Below are 21,295 nucleotides of genomic sequence, written 5' to 3' on the forward strand. Positions count from 1 at the left end.
ATGCAGGTCTTGCTTAGTTATGTTACTCTCTTAAAAAGTGACGCTTGGAAGTTTTATTCATATCTCATTTTCTCATCTCTTCATTGTCTTGTTTTTCTCAATGATTAGTCATCTGTCAAATGCAATCCATGCAGCTGATACTGCATATAAAGAGACAATCATGGCCATGAGCTGTTCACATTTAAAATAGCAACATCAACACCCACAGTCCAAATGTAGTTTAATTTAACTTCTATCACACAGCTTTAGGAGAGATAGCATTCATTTTTCTGGGAACCATTTCTCTTTAGTACAGTTCCTCTGTAGGAAAGTCTGCATCCCTGCAATTTGTGGCATACTGCTGGCAGTATCATGACACTGCTGTAAGACTTTCTAAGTAACATACTTCTTTTATCTACACGTGATCAACCTATTGATTTTCATGCCTACTTGCTCATCACAGAGAGGACTTTTTTTTCTCCAAAAGCAACTTTAAAATGACTACAGCAGAATGACTGCTGTTTTTGCTGTGTAAGAAGCATTAGTCTCCATCAGCTTCATATGAATAAAGTAGGGTGTTTTATTGCACTAGATTCATTGAATCATTGCTGGATGTGTTTCCATTGTAAAGGTTCTATATGAAGTTCAACGGTTGAAACTTGGCTGTAATGCCCCATTAGACTATAAGATTAATTTTGTTCTGTAACCCGCCTCTGCTTTTTCTGTCAGCATATGGACAGACGCAGACGTTCAGCTTCACAGTGTTGTTGAGGCTCCTGACTCCACCACCAGTACACAGGTTATTGATTCCAGGTGGTGGTTGCCATGTAACCTTTGTGAATCCGTGCCTCAGATTCAAAAGCACCCTCAGAAATACCTCAGGATAGGAACAGATGTCCGTAAAAGATGCAGATGAGTTGAACGTCTGGTTCTTCAGGGCTACTGGTTTGTCAAAATCACACCATAGCTGCGAAGAAAGAAAACAAAATCAAGGCTGTATTGTGTGCACTGGTGATTAAGTGCTGGTGTGGCTGGTGGAGTTCAGGGATGGCACCTAGCACTAAATAGACGGTAAGAAGACATACTGTGGAGATGAAATGGAAAGGGAGGAGCTATTCATGCTACAGACATTCAGCATCTGAGTAACCTTCCTATGCTCTCTTGTTGCCAAAAGCGAAAGATGAGCTGCTCTGATTTTGGACTCTTAAGAATTATCCTTTCAAAATGTTTATGCTTAGCTATAAACTACAGAGAAAATCATTAAATTGGGAGCATAAAATCAAATTGCATGTATGCACTTGTTTACAAGCAGTTTTTTTCTGCTACATTGCTATGGACAGTGTTATCCTTCTAGGTGTGGGAAAAAATCCCATGGCATCATGCAAAATTGGTTTATGCCAAAAAAAAAAAGTGGTCCCAAAACTGCAAATGTAATGCCTAGAATGGAAAGGAATGAAAATTCATTTATGGTACAATGGTTTTGAGAATGTAATACTGCCTTTTGCTGTTATGACCTGCATTCATTTTAATGGTATTTCAAACCAATCGTATTCAATATAAACAAAACAACAGTGTTGAGCTGCAATGGTTTTAGAACACAGGAAAAAAATCATTAATGGTTTCATATTTTGACAGTTAAAGCAGATGGAGTCTCCTGTTACATATATTAATCCAATCTGGATGTTTATACTAGGTCATTTCATCAACCTGGTATGTACAAGTGAGTTCCCCTGTCTTTCTTTCCAACAGAATTAGAGAGTTTGTTTAATGAGGCCCAATTTCTTATAATTAAATTCTAATGAATTTTGAACTTGGAACTCTCTTGTTTGTTCTTTCAGCAATTCAGTCATCTCTGCAATGCAGCAACATTATCTAGGTTGTCTGTGCAGTCCTCTGTGACAACAGAGAGTTAGTGGTACATTCTGAAAACCTGTGAGGTGTACAGCACCTCTCTGCACAGCAGAGCGGCATGAGAACCACTCTGGGTGTCTTTTTAAAAGGCCTTCAGGATCAGAAAATTTATGCTAACAATAAGAATGCACTTCAGGTAAAGAACCACAAGACTCACTTGCCCCCCTGGTGAAACCAAAGCTTTGTGGCTCTTATTAGAAAGCATCTGAGTCTTAGTCCCCAGCAACTGGGAGTGTTTGAACTCAGTGGATGCATATAGCTGCAAGGCTGAGCTGCATTACCTGTTCTTAAAAGCATGCAGGTCCCTCCTGAACAAGCTATTCTTATGGCAGAATTTTGACGTATGAGGTTATATGAATGCTGTGATTTCCTGTAGAGGTCAGGACTAGGTGACTCAAGTCATTGCATTTCTAAATATACGACAATAAATATAACTGTTTACTGCTTATTAGAATCCCACTGGTATGACAGTAAAAATAATTACATTTATTTTGACTGCTTTTGGATTTGTCATCCCATAAGATTGCAATGGACATAATCTTAAAACATAATCCACAACGTCAGGGGAAAATCTCGTTATCATCATAACCATAGCAAATTGGGTATGGATAGCTCATCAGAGATCATCTTGTTTCAAAAGTAAGATTAATTCTAACAAGATCTTTCCTGACAGCTGTTTGTCAAACATGATTTAAAAAACTCTAAATTCTACAACACTCCTTAGAGATATATATTATAATGTACCACTGTCCTTATCTTCAGGAAGTTTTCAGCCCTATTAAACTTCCTGTCATTTACTGTATTTATATTTTCTTTGTAAGGATAGAAATCAGTGGTTACATCTTCTTTCTCTGATTAACTCTCCTATCAGTGACTACATGGTATCACTAAAAAACCCAGGCAGATGCTGAGTCCTTGCATATTGGCGACCTGAATTCAGTCATGAAAGAATGACAGCAATAGAACATAATAAAATCTCATATCTGTTAGCAAAAGATGAGGCAAACCCTTGAAATATCAGACTTCAGCATACTTACTCCAATGATATGATCATTATTATTATTATTACAGGATAATTATTGTTGCTGTTGGGTTGTTACAGTTGCTATCATTATTACTGCCCCTAAATGCTTTCCTGGTCTCATCTAGAAAGAAATAAATATTTACATAGAATAAAGTTCAGATGAAGAGCACTGCTATCAAAAGGTGCCCTCCAAAAGGACAGAATGATGAAAATTTTACTTTTAATCTATCAGTGAGATACTTACCTTCTTCTTGGCTTAGGCTTTAACACCTGCCAGGCTGTCTGATGTGATAATCCACCTAATTCATGCACAGCTATCTCATATTTCTGAAGATATCCAGATAATCAGAAATCTATTATATTTGCGTACAAGACCCCATTCTTTTATCCTGTGGCATTGTATAGAGGTAGGCCCACAGTATTCAATTACCAATATTTTTATTTAATCACAGCTACTAAGCAAAGTTTGGTATGTGCCTTTCCTCACAGATATGCTGAAAAACTTTGCACTAGATTTGTCACACTTTAGAGTCTTAGTTGAGATGTGTAAACTAGGAGCCAATCAGACTTAACTCCCTGTGTGGGCAGTGGAGAGAGAAAAATCTCTTTATTGGGACCAGTATGTTCAAAAGAAATCTTTGGGGATGCCTATTTTTCTGCACTGACAAGAAAGCTGAGAGTGACAATGCCCATAGTTTGGTACTTCACGTAAGTTAGGTCTGGGCCAAAGGGGTTTGTCAAGCTGCTAAATGAGCAAGGCAATATATGTTTAGAATTTATGTTTTTTAACTTCTTTTTATATGCTGTGGTTACTGGCTCAGCTTGACCTGCTTCATCCTTTCTTTGAAGGTATTTTCTGGGTTCATTGACACTTCTCATTTTTTTAGTAATCTAATTAATGGGAGAACTGTGAGCTGAGGAATTCAATATCTATAAGCATTACTTGGATTAACAGTCTTTAAGAAAGTATATCAGCATGTCAGAAAATTACAAATGGTCCTCAAAGGGTAGATATATTGAACAGAAAGTAGCAAAAGGGTTTTAAAAGTACATACTCATGAGGGAGAAATAATTAGTTATTTCAGAAATACATAGTTTAAGCAACAGATTGAATTTCCTGAAGCTGTGGTACTTTGCCTTTTATATTTAAATCACAGTTGTCTCATAAACACATTAGTTAACAAGTCCTGTAGCAAGCTTAATAAGTCATAAATCATCTTTTCCTGTACAATATCCCCTGGTTCCCTATAAGCTTACAATGTTGATGATGGCTCCGAGAAAATTAATCAGAATGGATGCAAAAATAATGACATTCCTGGCCAGGTAGGTTTCATTAATCCAGCAGCAGGTTTTCCGGAGCATTAAGGGTAAACATTTGTAATCCTCTGCTGTAGTGATTAGCACAAGAGCGGAGTGCAGCATAATCAGAATAGAAAACTGAATGACCATTGGTATCACCCTGGGAAATAAAAAAAAAGAGAACCCAGCATTAAACCTCAGCACAATACCACAGCTAATAAAAATAAATGTGTAAACAGTTAAGACTAGGAAAAATCAGTTGCCATAAATCTGAGACAATTAGTCTAGGCAAAAAAAAAACACCAGAGAAAGCAAAGACCTGTTCGTGTTCCATTGCTCTGCCATTGCTTCACATGGTTTCTTGCTGAGAAACCGCGTTGAAGAAAAAAAACAGGGAAATCATTGCCAGCACCTCTATCTGTCTATGCAGAGTCTGAGTGGTGGGAATGTCCATTCTCATGGGACTCAGTTGTCCCTTAAGTTTCTTTCAGAGCAAAGCTGTTCAGACTCTAGGATCTCGATGCCACTTACGTATGAGCTGGTTCCCACTCTAGCAGACTCGTTTGAGGGCAGTTTAGTAGACTGTTATTTTGTATATAGCACAACACAGGTGTCTTAAACTCATACTACATCGAGGGTCATAGACTCTGAAGTGAGTACAACAATGCAGCCTGTTTTCTGGAGTAAGTCAGGATATAATTATTACAGAAATGCAAGGTTCCCCTCATTTTAATTATTAGTGGGTCAACTGCAGCTAAGAATCTCATTGGTATCTAAAAAGTAAAAGAATTGATGTTCTGGTTTCATGGAAATCCTTTAAAATATAAAGCATATGAAAATGTTTTCTATGATCCAAACATGTTTAAATAAAACAGGTCATTTGGCATACCCTATAAACTTTGTTCTTGAAAATGTGATCCTTAATCAAGTATTGTTAAGTAAGTACACAGAACAGACAGTTCAAGTCTTTCAAATAGACCGTTAAAACCCATAATTTCTTCTAGTACAACTTTCAGCAGATTTTTCTAAATTTATGCCTTTTTCTTGCTTAAATATGGGACCTGAAGGCAATCAAGACACCAAGGAGACACCAACGATGCACTGTGTATTTTATGTGAAAACTGGGAGCACATCTTCCTCACAGTACTGATATTTGTAGAAAATATGTTGAGAAAATAGGGTAAATGAAAATGTTTATCTTCCAAAGGAAAAATCTTTTTTTTTTTTTTTTTGAAAAAAGAAAGCATAAGTCAGAGTATATGTGGGGAAATGTTCATCACATCGAGGGCAAAGACATAAATAACATATGAGGTACAGGTGTCAAAACTGAAAGACACTTAAGTGAAGAACTGTATTCCTGTATGCTTTAGCCTGCTTAATTTTAAATATTATCTTTTACTGACTTCAGCTTTGATGATAGAGATTCCTATATATTAAATCTGATGGTGTTTTAAAGACAATATTAGCACAAACATTATTTCTTTCTGATCATCCAAACAGTCTTGGCTGGGACAATGACTCCTTTAAAGTATCAGGACAAAATAACATGCAATTTACTTTAAACTTTCTTGTCTGTCACCTACTAAAATTAATCAAACTAACACAGAAGTATGATCAAGCTATAAGATTTTGAAAACAGCATACAAGCTTCAGTAAGCTAATGCAGTTCTGCTTATATGTGCAGCTCCTAGTCTCAGAACCTCAAAAATAATGAGACTTGCAGTGTAAGAGTCCAGAAAAGAAAGCAGGTTAAAGAGATAACAAACAGAAAACAAGGCTGTAGTTAGAAGAAAGTTTTTCTTTTGGAGCTTGTCTGCATTGCTATAAGTAAGATATATCTGCATAAGTGATATATTTTTTTTGTAGTACTAATTTATATTACAAAACATTTTGACATAAAATGTGAAAAATATCAAAATGGAAGTTCTGTTCCCTAATGAACTGAAATAAGATGAATTACACATTAACCTCCCTTGAGACATTCCACGTGGTAATATTAGCTTTGACACTGTTCTGATGATGTACCATTGGTATGAAATGTTATCTTACACTTGGGTCAGCATTTCACTCCAACAAGCTTTGTCAGACTTTTCTGTGTGACTTTTACACAGGACACAGTGAAGCTTCCCAAAAAAGTCCCATCCTCTCCAGTCCCATCCTTGAAAGAAGGAACAATTTAGCCAGTAAAACCAAACTGTATTATGAAGGGAAGAGTGAACAGTGAGGAAACAAAGACTGAAGCAGACAAATTTCATGCTGGGCGGCTAAAAGTTTTGTGGGAAGACTCTCAGGACTTGCTGAAAATCCTGGGGCTACCAAGTAGAGACACAATGCAACAATGCCTTGAGAGCAGCTTCTGTCTGTAGAAATACACAGAAAGCCAAGGGAAAGATAGTTAATAAACCCAGGGAAAAGCTGGACAATAGTCAAGAGAGTCAAGAGGGCTCATCAAGAGAGCTGTGCAGTTTAGGATGTGATTCATCTCTCTGTACAGCGGTTTCTCACATTTATTCAGGTGGAAGTCCCCTTGAGACATCCACTGACTGACCTGTTCACCAGTGGCTATACTTTGAACCCGGGATATAGACACTGACAGATAGATATGTGAGATCAATTCCTTCAGTTTCCCACACTACAGTAGTATTCAGCAGTAGCCTTCTTGCTTTCCAAAGCCAAATGACTGAGATCCTCTTTGGAATTGATAGTTTCTATCTATGTCTTAGAGATATATATATAGACAGTCTATATATGCAGATGTAGCCTACCAATTCTGCAGACCTAGCCTGACCCAGCTCTAATGAAACCAAATTAAGGCTTTCAAAAAGATTGGGGTCAAGCCTCAAGGCGTGAGACCTGAGGACACTAAACATGAGTTCTTATTTTGGACTGCCAAACTCTACATGTAAGAGCCGGTGCTATTGAATTAAGGTACTATAAAGGGAGCATCTAGGGACCTAAGTTTGGGATATCAATCCAAAATGCAGCATAACCTGCTTAGGTCCCTGAGAAACCATGGCCTCGTGTTTGTTCATAATAAATATATAGGCAACAGAAGTTCTTCCACTGTAGCTCTTCAGTTGAACATTGATGCGTTTGTCTCTTGTCTAAGCCTGCTTGAGACAAAAACAAAACTGAAGTTTGCACACCTATGACCTTCTAGAGGATCAATCCGACATCTGTGCTAAGATTTTACTGGCAGCATGCTGATAGGATCAAGTACAGCAGAAGACACAGCCAAGGCTAGAGAAATAGCAACAAACATCCATAATACTCTTCTGTCCATGAACTTCTCCCAGAACCGGGACACCTTGCTTGGATTCCCTCTTCATTCAAGAAGAGATTCAAGACCAAATGCTTTTCTTTCTAGGGGTTCCCGTACTGTGAAGGTCAAGTGAAGTTTGAAATGGAACTTTTGCCTTCCCTCTTCCTCCTGTACAGTCGCAAAGGGTTGAGCCAGAAGGAAAACTGACGTAAAACAGAAGATGCAGATGTTTAAATGAACAACCATTTGAAATCTATTTTTCTCCCCTCACAAGAATAACCCAGTGAAAAACTGGCAGAAATAAGAGTAGTTCAGCAGTCTACTCTAGTATGATCTATTGCCCATGTGAGCATATAGAAAGTTCATTGCAGGAAATGAATCAAACTCCCAGGCCTCTCAGATAGAGAAGATGAATCACCGCAAGGTTGGCAATGTAACATAATGGCTTCATAGAGCATAATTACAGCAGAAATATGGCATTAATTTATGTCACTTAGAGCAATTTCCCCAACTCAATATTTCAAAGAATGAAAACTATTGCAAAGATTTTTAAATTCAGTGATGTGCCTGCTCTGTCAAGGAAAAATATGAATGGATCAAATATTTATCCTGCATGAGACAGATATAAACTGAGATAAAATTCTGAAATTCCCATATGCAGTAGATTCAGTAATAGAAAGATTATTCCCTTTAACACACAGACCAAGGCAACCTATCTGGGAAACTCCCTGAAGATCCTTAGTAAGATATGTTTTATGATGATTTAAATAATGTTTTCCAGAAATCCCCCAAAGACTCAGCTCAGAAAAATATTCAAGTGTGTACTTAAGCAAATACAAAATGCCATCTGTGTTCAACAGAGCTCTGAAGCATGCATTGAAAGACACTTGAATGTGTTTTTAGGAAATAAGTAAGTTACCATGAGCAGTGTGAATTACAGTTTGTTAGTAGTTCCATGGAAATGATGTCCATGCATTTCCACTGTGGTACTTTACTTCTCTGATACCTACTAGAGGTATAACAGATGAGCATGCAGTTATGTCCAAGACCCTCTGAATACAAATCCTGCCTGACTTTGTGATAGCTTGTTCATGTGCTCATACCTTGAATTGTTTTTAGAACTGGAATTTAGGAAACTTGAACTTCCAGATTATTTCCTCATTCAATGTGTTTAAGCATATTGAAACCTTCTCACTCAAAACCCCTCATCCTGTTATTTTAGGGTTGTTCATCTGTTGACCTCTGCTTGTTTAATAGGCATGCTTTTTTAAGACTGAAACATATTTTTTGAAGCAGAGTATATGAACTGGAAAAATGAAGAACAAAATTTGCCTTCTTACATCTTGACAGTGATCTTCAGCTCCTGAAAAAACATAAGAACTGCTATAAAGCACCCATGTTGCTCCAAATCTTCTCTCTCAAAAGGGATAGTGGTAAGTAACCTTTCCCTAAATATCTTCCCAGGTTCCAGCAATCAACTTTTAAGGGCATTCTTGGGGCCAAGGTTCCATACTTTCATTTAAAAACCTCTGCTGATCTTATCTTGTAGGAATTTATCTTATCTGTATTTGAATCTATTTGTATTTACAGCCTCTTTAACATTTAGTGACAAAAAGTTCCACACAGCATTGCTGAAGTGCAGGAAAAAACACAAGACTACTGTGCAAGATGAGAAACCAAGAAGTGAGACAGCTGCAGGCAATGTGGTTATGTGACTCCTTCTCCCCTAATTCCAGTGGCACTAGACACCCTCACAAGAATTAACAGAGACAAATCTGTGCAGATAGAAAAAATGTTCGGGTTTTTTTTTTTTTTTTTTTTTTTTTTGCTGGTATAGCAGTGATTGATATAGCAGCAGAAATCTTTGTGGAAAACAGGTTCCATTAATAAGATCCATAAATCTTCTTGTACAAATTGAGAAAAAAATAAAAATAACAGCTACCAGAAGTGAAGGATTTTGAATGTGTATTGGGAAAAAAATAAACCCTTTAGAAAAGCAAACAAACTTACTAGTATTAGAGCAATATGGGACATAAGGAAGCAGAAGATCAGGTACTACTCTGGGTACTTTCCTAGCTGAGAACTACAAAATACATGGGACACCACTGCTGTCAAGTGCAGTTGTCTGCCTGCATCTAACCACCATTTTGGTTTTCTTAGACATAAACATGGTGAACCAGGTCTTCCAGAGATGATCCAAGAAATATCGCTGTATTACTGTAACACAATAAATGTCTTATTTCTTATATAAATACTGTATTTTCAAGGTTATTCTACAGGTAGCCATAAGTTAAGGTTCATCTGAGCGTTAGAAACCAGCTGCAAATTATGTTCATCTGGGCATTTTCATTTTAGCACTTGCTCTGCCAAACGCCAAATGGGACCAGGGGCATGCTTAAGTGGCAGTCATATTCTGCTGGCTCTGCTATGATGCTAGAAAAATGATGTTAGTCCTGGTACACACTCTTGGGTTCTCACTATTAAATAGTAGACAAAATTCATGGGTTTGACTATGTGAAAAATGTGGACATAGAGGTCTCAGGTATGTCTCATTTTCATCACCTTGATAGGAAGTTGTTGCTTGATCAGCCCCAGATAAAAGCAGAAGTGAGAAAGATCTACAAGATCATCTCCTTGCTTCTTCTTAATGGCACAAGATTGCTTTCCTCAGCTGGGTAATACATATCATTGGCAACAAAACACAACAGTACAATTTTCTTATGTAGCATGTAAGAGACAAAGCCAAAACAATCACCGATTCCCAAGGTGATTACCAGTCACTTAGCAAAGAGGTACTGTTATAAGTCTGGATCATGTTTTACTTCAACACTGGAAGCAGCAGGACATATTGTGTCAAACTTTTTTAACCTAAAGTTCCCACTTATCACAGTGGGGGTTCTGCTTAAAAACATAACAACATAATGTCAGTAGATGCTGCTGTCTTACATAAAAACATGTAGCTACAGATAACATAATACAAAAGCAGTTAATATGGGGAAAAAAAAGGCGAAAAAATATGTATGAACACTTTCGGGGAACAAGCAGATTTTATTGGTTCATTCCACATCAATCCTAGAAATGTTATCTTGCTGTTTCCCCAAAAGCACCTTCACATATATAGAGATATATTTCTGTATTTACCTGGAAGAAGGAAGTAAGCTTTGGATAGCAGTGATAAATACGAGAACAATAAATGCGCACACCAAGTTTGATTTGAATACTTCATCCCGCATTTGAGAATACTAGAATATAAAAAAAAAAACAAACAGAAAAGTAAATTAGCTGTTTACCCATGCAGTAGTTTAATAAAGACTAATGCATACAGGAGACTTTGGGGAAATTAGCAGGAAGAGCTAATAGATCAATAAACCTGAATTTGTTTTTAAAAATGAAAAACAACAGATAAATCATTAATAAGCTGGTAAAATATTTTAGCTGAAAGAGAAAAACTCTATAATTATTTGCTTTAAAAGTCCTCAGGTAGGTAGATACCTAGGGCTTGTGCTGCTGAGTGGAATGCTAAATACTTAATAGCTTAGCCAGAGGGTTTCCTCACCTGAAGACAAACACTGAAGTCAGCTGCGAGTCTGCATGCGTGACGTTATGGAGGTGTCTCCATGCTTTCCAAATTAATGCCATTCTGTTTTCTTTTTTAGCTTTTTTTTTTTTTTAAAAGTATGTAGTTTGGGACATTGTGTGACTATTTGGGATGTGGGTCGTGATTTCTGTATCCTAACTTATCCAGCGACTGTGCAGAAGCTTGACAATATGGGCATTCTCCAAGAGAAAATTAGCATATTATATAACAGACCATTTGAGGTGTATTATTATGATTTATTGCAAAAGTATTCTTCTCCAGCCTATCAAACCGTTGATAATACTAGCAAGTTCCCCTTTTACGGGAGTTACCAAAAAACCAAGAAACAGATACAGAGAATCATGGTGGATCAGTTAAAGTGGAAACATTGCCTAAATCCTCAGCTGGTATTTATCACTGCTAATTCAGTTCAACCCTAAATGTTTACAGTGGATGAATATTGGTCCATAGACATATTTTTGTAAATCTCTTTATCCTATACTGATGCCAATAAATTTTCTTCACCTAATAAAAAATCCCACAGATGCCTGCCCTGGTCATTTTTCCTCCTCTGAACAATGACTATTTTATTTAATCTCTTGCAGTTTTGAAGGCACTAAGAGTTACATGTGCAGAACAAAAGGAAATCAGAGTCAAAGAGATATCAGATATCAGAATTTTTCTCCAGCAACTTGGAAACAAGACAAACTGCAGTTATAAATGCCTAGAGAACATTATAATGAGAAAAATCAAAACCAATTAAGAAAACGTACCAGGAACATACATTGAGAGAGTTCAGCTATGAACTGCATTTCATAGCTAATTTGCTCTTGAAGGAAGATCATATCTAGACTTAGACTCTATTCGCTACATGGAGCTTCAGTACGGACTTCATCTCAGTTATAAACATCTGGTCAAAACAGTCTCAGGATCCTGAAATAAGAAAAGGGCTTCTCTCTTCCCTGCTCCCATTTGTTATGAGTAAGAGAGGGGGTTTATTTGTTGGCGCCCCTCATTTTGACTCCGCCTCTACTGTGATTATATCCTGTGTGTGCTGTTGGCAGAAGCAATATCACTTTGACATGATTTTCGATGGTGCATACAGGCAACTCCACTTCATTTGGCTGCTGGAAGCACAGAGGCACTGACCCTGATTTCATGTGTGGGAAAACAGAACTGCATCAGTTTGCTTAAATAATGGACCAGGGCTTTTTTCTTTTGTTGCAGCACATAAAGAACCAAAGGGAGAAGAAAGGTGTGTATGTTCCTTAAAATATAACATGAAATCCATAACTGTTCCTGAGGGAAATTATAGAAAACTAATTGAATGAAACACAAACATGGAATTGCCTGCTGTGTCAGGCATTATGTCAAAAGGATGAATGCTGTGGTCTAATCAGTAACAATGTTGTGATGAGAAATTTTTAGCATCTCTGAAGCAGCACAAACATCAATGATTAATGTAGCACTTCCATAAAAATCTACCCGCTAATGACTTGGAGAAGTAATTGAAGGATAGACTAAGCCTCAAGGCACTTCCATAAGTATGGGAAGGCACGTAGCCAACTAGAGCCACATAGAGTGGTAGGAATAATCGTGATGAGACCTACTTTGCAGTGAAAACCTTAGCTGCAACATCCCACAGAAATACCTGCACTGGTATGACTTGTTCATGGTGTAGCAAAGGCTCACCTTTCTTCCCGTGAGTCCCATTTGCCTGTGCTGTTGCAGGGGGGCACAGTTTATCCACCAGCTAGCCTAGCCAGCTAGCTGACACTGAGCTTGCTTATTCCCCACCTCACCTCTCTTTTCCCAAGGCTCTTTGAAAATGGAGTACTGATAATACAACAGGCTTTACATGTTCACCTAGAGAAAGTGTTTGTGCACTGGGGAGCAAGGCTTTTGGTCTTATCCTCACTGCTGCTCTTTGACTCAGATAGGACCTTATGGATGAAAAGGGAGACCATGGTCTTTTTTTCATCAGAGCAATGGTGTTTGTGCCATTGGAAAAGCTTCTGCAGTACAGGGGAGAGACAGAAGACCTATCAGGAACCCCAAGGAAGAAGAAGAAATGGATGAACTCCTGAGAAGACCAAAGAGTAGACACAGATCCAGTTGTTGACCAATGACAGAAAGGAAGATGCTGAACAGGCTCAGAGTTTGCCAAGTGTTTCTTACAGACCTTCTTGCCACTGGAAGTTTCTGTGTTGAAGGAAAGAGGTGAGGGTCATGTCTGCAAGGATACATGATGCAGGAAGGGCAAAATTTCTTTCCTCCTCATTTGATTTCTGTTTATCTTACCCATCATAAATTCTGACAAAGAGAAACTCAGATATTTAGGTCTATTATTTGACCGAAGAAAGCCTGTGCTGTGAAATTCAAAGCCCTTTTGATATTTTCAGTGTGCTCACCTCACAGAAAATATGTAGACACTTCACCTCTAAACCCAGTCTGATTTATGATCCCAATACAAATATGCAGGAAGACAGAATATCTTTATACAAATCTTTACATTGGAAACTTTCCTTAACAAAAACCCTACCAACATGCAAAATTTCCTGCCCTGTTACTATACTTTATCCTATATGAAAGTACGTGGTACTGATATTTCCAAGTCACTGCTATTAAAGTACAGCATCATAATGGTATCTTATAATTATTAGAAATCACCTAAAGTAGTATCAGATTTTTCTTATGATCTATTACATATTTGTAAACCCTTACTGTATTTTCATGCTACTATTAGAGTACTCTCCTTTGATGAGTCTTTTGCTCTATCTGCCTACACCTTACTTGTGCAAATAACCCCTGGCAAAATTTTTATTTTTATCCTTTGAAACCTTAAAGGAAGCAAAACAGCACTTTCATTGCTGTCTACAATTGTTTCACAATAAAAATAAAAACCTCAAACAACCTAGACTGTTTAAACGGAAGTCCAGCATGACATTTCAGATCTATTCAAGTCACCCCAAAAGATTTATGATCCCATGACATGGTAGTCCTGTTACTAATGCAGGAGGAAGGAATATAGTTTATTGTTCGTATGGTTACTCACTTCTCGGTGGCATGAGGTACAGAGCATTAACACAATTCTTACTGAACAAGGTTAATGTAACACTTCTTGATTGGGTTCTCAGCTATGGGTATCAGTTGATCTGCCTACTGAATAACTGTAAAGTCTGGGGCGAGAAGTACTTGCACACAAAAGAAATAAGTAGATGCCAGCGTTGCCTGAATATGTGATGGCTAAATGTAAGGGCACAGGATTTTACACAAGAGAAGCTACTTTAGTTCAGAGCTACCTCTGACTTGAAGCTGCCCCTGGTCTAAGCAGAAGGTGAGTGGCAGCAAATGAGAATGGTAGTGTGAGATGGGAGGTCCATAGACATACACTGTCTACTTGCTCAGCAGAGCTGCAGGGGGCAGCTCAGGATGCTGATGTAGAAGGTCATGTACACAGTTGCAAAATGTTAATGATTACAAGGAAGCATAATTTCAGACTGAAAGGTTAGGGGTGGGGAGAGCAGAGGGAAAAGAGATGAAAGAGCTCTATGAAACTCCAATTTAAACCTGAGTTTGGTTTGTTTTGTATCCTAAATGGGAAGGAAGAAGGGAGGAAGTGATAGTAATATTAGATGATATGGAGGAAATAGCTACTTTCTGTAGCAAAACAGTTCACATTATTTTTTTCATGACTACCTGTAGACTATGGTTTAACACTAAGGCTACTGGAAAAAAACCCTGTAATTACTGCACAGGCCAACAAGCAGGGAAGGGAGATTTCACACATCGTCCCACAAGACATTGCCCCTGCCTCTAATGAATAGGACACTGTGATTCATCTTGCCTTAATCCACATCATCCTTTTGCATCCCGGTGCATTCCCCATCCTTCTCTGAGCACACCGCCGGTGCCCCAGCACCATGAACACAAGCAACGAGGTTGCTAGCCAGAAACCACCCAACTGATGGAGGTGGGTGAACCAGAGACAGTAAAACAGTGCTGATATATTTTAAAACTTTACTCCTGTGTAATACTAAATGCCATCCTGAGTTAGAGAATGGAAAGAAGATTCAGTCCGCTTTACGGGAAGGATTTTGTGTTTGTGTTGCCTGTGCTTACTGGTTGGGACTAACACCTAAGGAAATCTTAAACAAAAGCCCCATTTTCTAAGCACTGCAGCACAGGTTGGCATTGGAAATGTCATACTGAGAAGAAAATGTATTAAAAATGCTCAAAATGTTGACTTTTAAATAAACTGTTTGTCACCCAGATGAAATTCAAAACATCGATATTTAAAATGTGGCCTATGTAATGTGATGGATTAAAGTGTGGGTTTTTTTTTCTTTCCCCTCTTGCTTAAATTGCATTTAAATGAAAATCTACCCTTTCTGTATAGATTTTCCTTATGGCTGCTAATTGTGAAGTCTAAAAAGACAAGAAAGTTTATATTCTGAATACAGGGTCTGATCTGGGCAGTGTCCCTTTACTCCAGCCTCTGTTGAGGCCTCACTATAATTACATAGTAACATAAGACTAGGTGAACCATTGACTAGCTTGCTCATTCAGCAAGTTGTTTGGGACCAGGCTGCTTCCTCTTTTGCACAAAAAAATTTTCTAATATACCATCCCCCACCTTCTAGGATAAAGGTTACTTTATCTAGATTTTTTCACCTTATCTTTTGACCTTGTGCCTTGAAAAGATTAAAGATTACTCATGAATTTTGGGCCTTTAGATGGTAATTCACAGAATATCAGAAATCTTGGATTTCTTTTCTGCTGCTTTGCATGATGACTGCACTGAAAGAAATATCTTCATATCTTCTGTTGCAGCAATAGTGGCTAATTCAGCTTTGGGCATTCTCCCTTGTGTCTCAGTGTCAGAAATATTCTTTTGGGGAAATTTAATAATTTCTTTTTTTTTTTTTTTTTAATGAACCTTTCTTTTTCCCTCTGCAGGATTGTTTGTGAAATAAGGGCTTAAATATACTTCAAGCAGATTTTTTTGGGGAAATTAAAAATTTTTTTTTTTTTTTTTTTTTAATGAACCTTTCTTTTTCCCTCTGCAGGATTGTTTGTGAAATAAGGGCTTAAATATACTTCAAGCAGAATTTTTCTTTCCCAGTGATTTTTGTTAGGCTCTCACTATTGATACCACCTGAGGAGCGGACTCCCATAAGTCAAGTAAAGAAGTCTGTTTTCCAGTGGAGGTTGAAATGATGATGGAGAAGTGGGCCTCCATGCTTGCAGTTCCCCATTATTTTTCTTTCTTTTCAGTCTAAGTGCATATCCTGTTGCAGACCTGCTGATACTGTATTGTAATAGCATTCAAGTCAATGAAATCATTTGAGATCTGTGCAACCCCACGCCATGTCATCAGTTTGCAAGGAAAATTGTCTCATTGACTTATCTTTTTTTAACTTACAGGTTACATCTGCACGTAGACTAAGATAGAAATTAGTGAGATCATACTACTGTTGATAAGCAGCAAAGACATGAACAGTATTTACCGCCTAGAAGGAGATGTTAAAAAAAGGATGTTTAAAACAAAGAGTTGACAAATTAGTTTTGACTTGAAATAAACATAGCAGCTGCCTAGAGAACATCAGATGGATCCTATGACTAAATGAAAGAAACATATCTATATAAATATAGATATATGTTTTGAATAGAAGTGTCAGTTTATTAATATGCTCAGTCACCATTTGTGCCAAAGCAACCTGTCATCTGATGGAAAACTGCTTGTACTAGACAGCAAACAAAACCCGGCAAATGGCTGTTGTTTTCAGAACCAGAGTTTGCTCAATGTAGGCATTTTCCAACAATGAAACGTAACCATTGCAGCATTATAACACCTGCAGCATGACACTGTCATGTATGACCTCTAGCTCAGTCCCAACTTCTGAAAACTGAAACAAAATGAAAAAGAAAAACAAAACCAGAAAACAAACAACGCAAGCTAGAACCTACAGCTTCTCTACTTCAGTGGACATTTATTACAATTTGAGTTGTGAATAATGCAGCTACCAAGACCCAGCTACCTTATGCTCCAGGCTGGAGTCTTTAAACATCAGTGAAAAAGGCTTGATATGCTCTCTTCTCAATTTATCGCCACTCCGTAAGTCGATGGTGTGCTCTATTCGCTTGTTAATTTCCTCAGGCCCAGACTGGACATGCAAAGCTTGTGCAAGATGGTTTGGAAGCAGATTTATTGAATTTCTTGTTAGGGCAGCCAGAGTCTAGGGGAAAGCACATGCAAACAGAATAAACCTGCTGGTCCCCTTGGGTTAAAAATGCAATGTTTTAGATCATGTTGCATTGCAAACCATTACAGCATTCCATGCAATTCATTCAATGAAATCTATAAAAGTGTTAAATAATAAGTCTGTTCCGCTAAACACATACAGTACATAAAGGGGAGTACTTTAATGCCCTCTTTTATACAGACTAGGAAGTTTGCTGCTGCACTGAACACTAGAAATATATTCCACTTTCCAGATTCTGCTAATTAATTATTAGAGTATGCATGAGGGGAGTACACACCAAAATCACAGCAGGGTATCTAACTCAATGGTGTGTGTTAACAACTGAGAATGGAAGCTACAGAAAACAGAAGTCACAAAACAGGAGTAACGATATTTTTCTGGATCTCAAAGTTACTGGATGTGTCTAGTTAAGGAACAGATCAGTTAGGCAGGAGTGAAGAAGGTGACATTTCTGATTACTTCAGCATGGGTTTTCAAAGAATATGTTCTTCTTCACTACTGGTATATTTCAGCCAGTCTAGATTACAGTTAGGCTATATGGTTTAATTTAACTGTAATTCATATTATTATTTTAAATATTATCTCAAATGCGTTATTCCTTTGTTATTTCATTGACTAATAAAAAGAAAGAAAAGGCTTTTGCACAGCTTCACAAAGTAAAGCTAGCAGAGGTAGTATGGAGGGTGCTTCACCTTTGGGAAAGAGGTAGAGTTTGCATTCATAAAGAGAATAACTCAGTCCAGTTTCATGGTATAATTTCAGGACACAAACCGCAGTGAAGCAACACTTTCCCACTTGAATGGGAAAATAAACACTACTACCTGTGATACTTCCAAGAGTTAACAAATGTTAATGAATGGAAAGGATATAAACCTTCATACATCACAGCATAAGACATTTCAGAATTATTATGGACAAGAGATACAGTTCTGCTTGAGAAAAGTTATCCTGTAAGTCCTTACCAGAAAGATCTGCTATATTTCCTACTGGGCATTGTTGGGAATAGGAGTTTGGGATGGATTTATCTCTAGATTTCTCTGGAAAGCCAGTTCTTTTGGATCATGGGATTATGTACAGCAAATGTACAGTAAATGTTATAGGGAGGTTTCCCTTGTTTGTTTTCAAAGTATAGTCAGCAATTACATTCTAGTGAATCTTGGAGAGCACATTAAAACACAGGATGGCTCTCAGGTACCCACTGTCAAATGCCAAGTGACAACTCTCTTTACAATCCTAAAATAAAGTCCAAGGACTCTGTAGTCATAGATAGTAACTTGTTTTCTCATATTCCACCTTTTGATGAGTAACTTAAGAGGCAAATATATAGGCAGAAAAGGGTATCAGGACTGAAATCGTCTGTCTATTGAAGTGAAAAGCAATCTTCCTGTTCGCTTTAGTAGAAAAAGGACTTCAGCAGAGAAGGTTTGGCAAACCACTCTACTCATATCTCCCCATCTTTTCTCCAGAAAATCAATATCATCAACATCTGGATGAAAAAAAGTATCAGAGAAACATTTCTTATACCAAAGTTTCAGATATTCCTGAATCTATATCTTAGCCTTGGAGTTAAAGTGGAAACTCTAAGGTTAGAGCCAAATCCCAGGAAAACAATCCATCGAGTCAACTGGATAAATACTATATTGCTAACACTAAGGCACTACTTCAGTTTAGGTGATCCTATCTCTTAAAACGAGCCATGCAGAAAAGTTATTATCAATTTGTGATGGCTGAAATTGCACAAGTGGGTCTGAAGTCACTGTTAAAGGATGAGGTCACATTAGATGCTGTTGTGCGCATTAATTCCTCAGAATTAGTTCATATTGCTATATCTCCACTGGAAGTGAGGGTGGAGAAGGTCCCTAATGTTTTAGTTGGGCATTGTGTTTTATTTACATGAGGAAAGTGACCTCAATATATGCTAGTAAGTGACTACATTTTGCTCCAAATTATATTTTAAAATTTGATTAATATGAAGAACTGTCTTCTTGCTGAACGTATGAAGTGGTTTACAATTTGTGGTAGATGAACATGACATATCACTACTATGGCAACAATGGCCGTAGTATAGGTGCCAAAATGGACTCTGAAGTTATGTTTATTTTCAGAGGATAACAAGGGAATTCATATTTGAGTTTAGTGGAGTCTTCTCTCCCTCACACCCATACACACACTTAAGAAAAAGGCTTCCCTGTAATTAGTAATAACAATAATGAAAAAAAAAAAAAGCTAATTATTGTCAGAAGAATATGTTCTAACCACATTTTGTCTCTGTATTCCCCTCTTTGCTCTGCATCTTTTAAGTCTGCGCTATACCAACATGAAGAAATACTGGTTCTCCCTATTACCTCTCTTACACTTTTGTAAACAGCTGTTTGGAAGATACAGTGGTGAATCCTACAATGGGCTTTTGAACTTTCCTGATGCTGACAATACCCATTCATCCCATAGGAACACATACAGGATTCTGTTGGGAAAAAGCCCAGCCAAACTTGCATTTGAGACAAAAAGATAGGATGAATTAAAACAAACAAATAATAGAACTCCAACTTTAGAGATATTTTATAGACATTTAAAAAAAAAAAAAAAAAGCTGGGATTAGATTTTACTTCGTTCCCACAAAGATTTCATGCAACAAGTCCAAGCATTCTGACCTCAAAAAAAAAGAAATTTTAAATTTAGAAGACTCTAGGAAGGGCCCAAATTATTTTTTCATACTGCAAACACCAGGTCTTGCATAGAAATAGGGAAATACAAGGTCACATGTTTAAAGACACAGTATACAGGTAGGATTTGGTTGAAGAGAAAGACACCTACACAAAGCTGTCTAGGTGCTTGGTGTCTAAGCCTCTGTTACTGGCAATATACACTCTGGATACTTTCAGTTGCCCTAACATATGCAGCTTATGGTCAGCTGAGGGTATCCTGGACAACAGTCTGCACCTAGGAGATATGGCACACCACCAGCTGGAGTGTGCTGGGGTATCTCAAACTGCAATAGACAGCCACAGTTAAGAAGCTGAACAAAGCTCTTACTCAGCATGTTCCAGCATAGAGGTTTAGCACTATTTGGGACATTAGAGTCTCTTACATGGCTTCTAACTGATAGTCCAGATGATCACAGGTCTTTTATAGGCCCCTTGTCATATGTATGTCTCAGTCACCCTAGAGAACCACATGTATCACTAGACTCTTACGTTTAGAAGCTGAGCTGTATGGGATATCGACACCTGTAACAATAAGTAGATACACAAATGCAGGTGTCTTGGTTTGAACTGAATTCCACCCTTTTGTTTATACTTACACAAGACAGGAATTTTAATTTGCTTTTTTCCTAATTCATGTCATTACAGCCCCACCAGGTGCCTCCTGGTGGTCACACAGAGTCACCGTATTATGCTTTCAGCTACTTCTTTTGGAAGGCCCAGAGAAGAAATCCAACTTCATCAGCTTTTAATTTATTTTAGAGGAGGAATAGAATCATAGAATCATAGAGCAGTTTTGGTTGGAAGGGACCTTTAAAGCCCATCTAGTCCAACCCCCCTGCAATGAGCAGGGACATCTTCAACTAGACCAGGTTACTCAGAGCCACGTCCAATCTGACCTGAATGTTTCCAGGGATGGGGAATCTACCACCTCTCTGGGCAAATGGGCCTTCACTTTCTTAACATAAAATAACTTCTGTCCAACTTTCTGTGCTTTAGAAAAGAAGCACAGACACCCGTTTCAATAACAGAAAACTCCATCCATATTGGGCATGGTCTGAACTTCACTTGCATCCTTACCACCAGAGAAAAGATACAAGGTGTTAACTGTGCTGTAGACACATGCAGCTTTTGTTAATGTCTGTGACTGCGTACATAAAGAGTCTTTATTTTGTTCCTTACTCATACCAACACAACTCCAATTTGCTGTCTTAGGCTGCCCATAGAAAATTAGTTTGAAGTAAAGAATATGGGTTGTGATGAATTTGAGTTTGG

General features: G+C 37.8%; 1 protein-coding gene across 1 annotated transcript in view; it reads right to left on the reverse strand.

Annotated features, from left to right (window-relative positions):
• Positions 1–21,295, reverse strand: part of ADCY8 (adenylate cyclase 8 (brain)) — a gene marked incomplete at its 5' end in the record, with an annotated part of 130,876 nt that overhangs the window by 26,710 nt on the left and 82,871 nt on the right. Inside the window, 4 exons of the mRNA XM_009881017.1 lie at positions 857–946; positions 4,172–4,373; positions 10,617–10,717; positions 17,094–17,291. Of these exons, the coding sequence (XP_009879319.1) occupies positions 857–946; positions 4,172–4,373; positions 10,617–10,717; positions 17,094–17,291 (591 nt within the window). The remainder of the gene's footprint in view (positions 1–856; positions 947–4,171; positions 4,374–10,616; positions 10,718–17,093; positions 17,292–21,295) is intronic.

Source organism: Charadrius vociferus, unplaced genomic scaffold, assembly GCF_000708025.1.
Source record: "Charadrius vociferus isolate BGI_N301 unplaced genomic scaffold, ASM70802v2 scaffold2, whole genome shotgun sequence".
NCBI lineage: Eukaryota > Metazoa > Chordata > Aves > Charadriiformes > Charadriidae > Charadrius > Charadrius vociferus.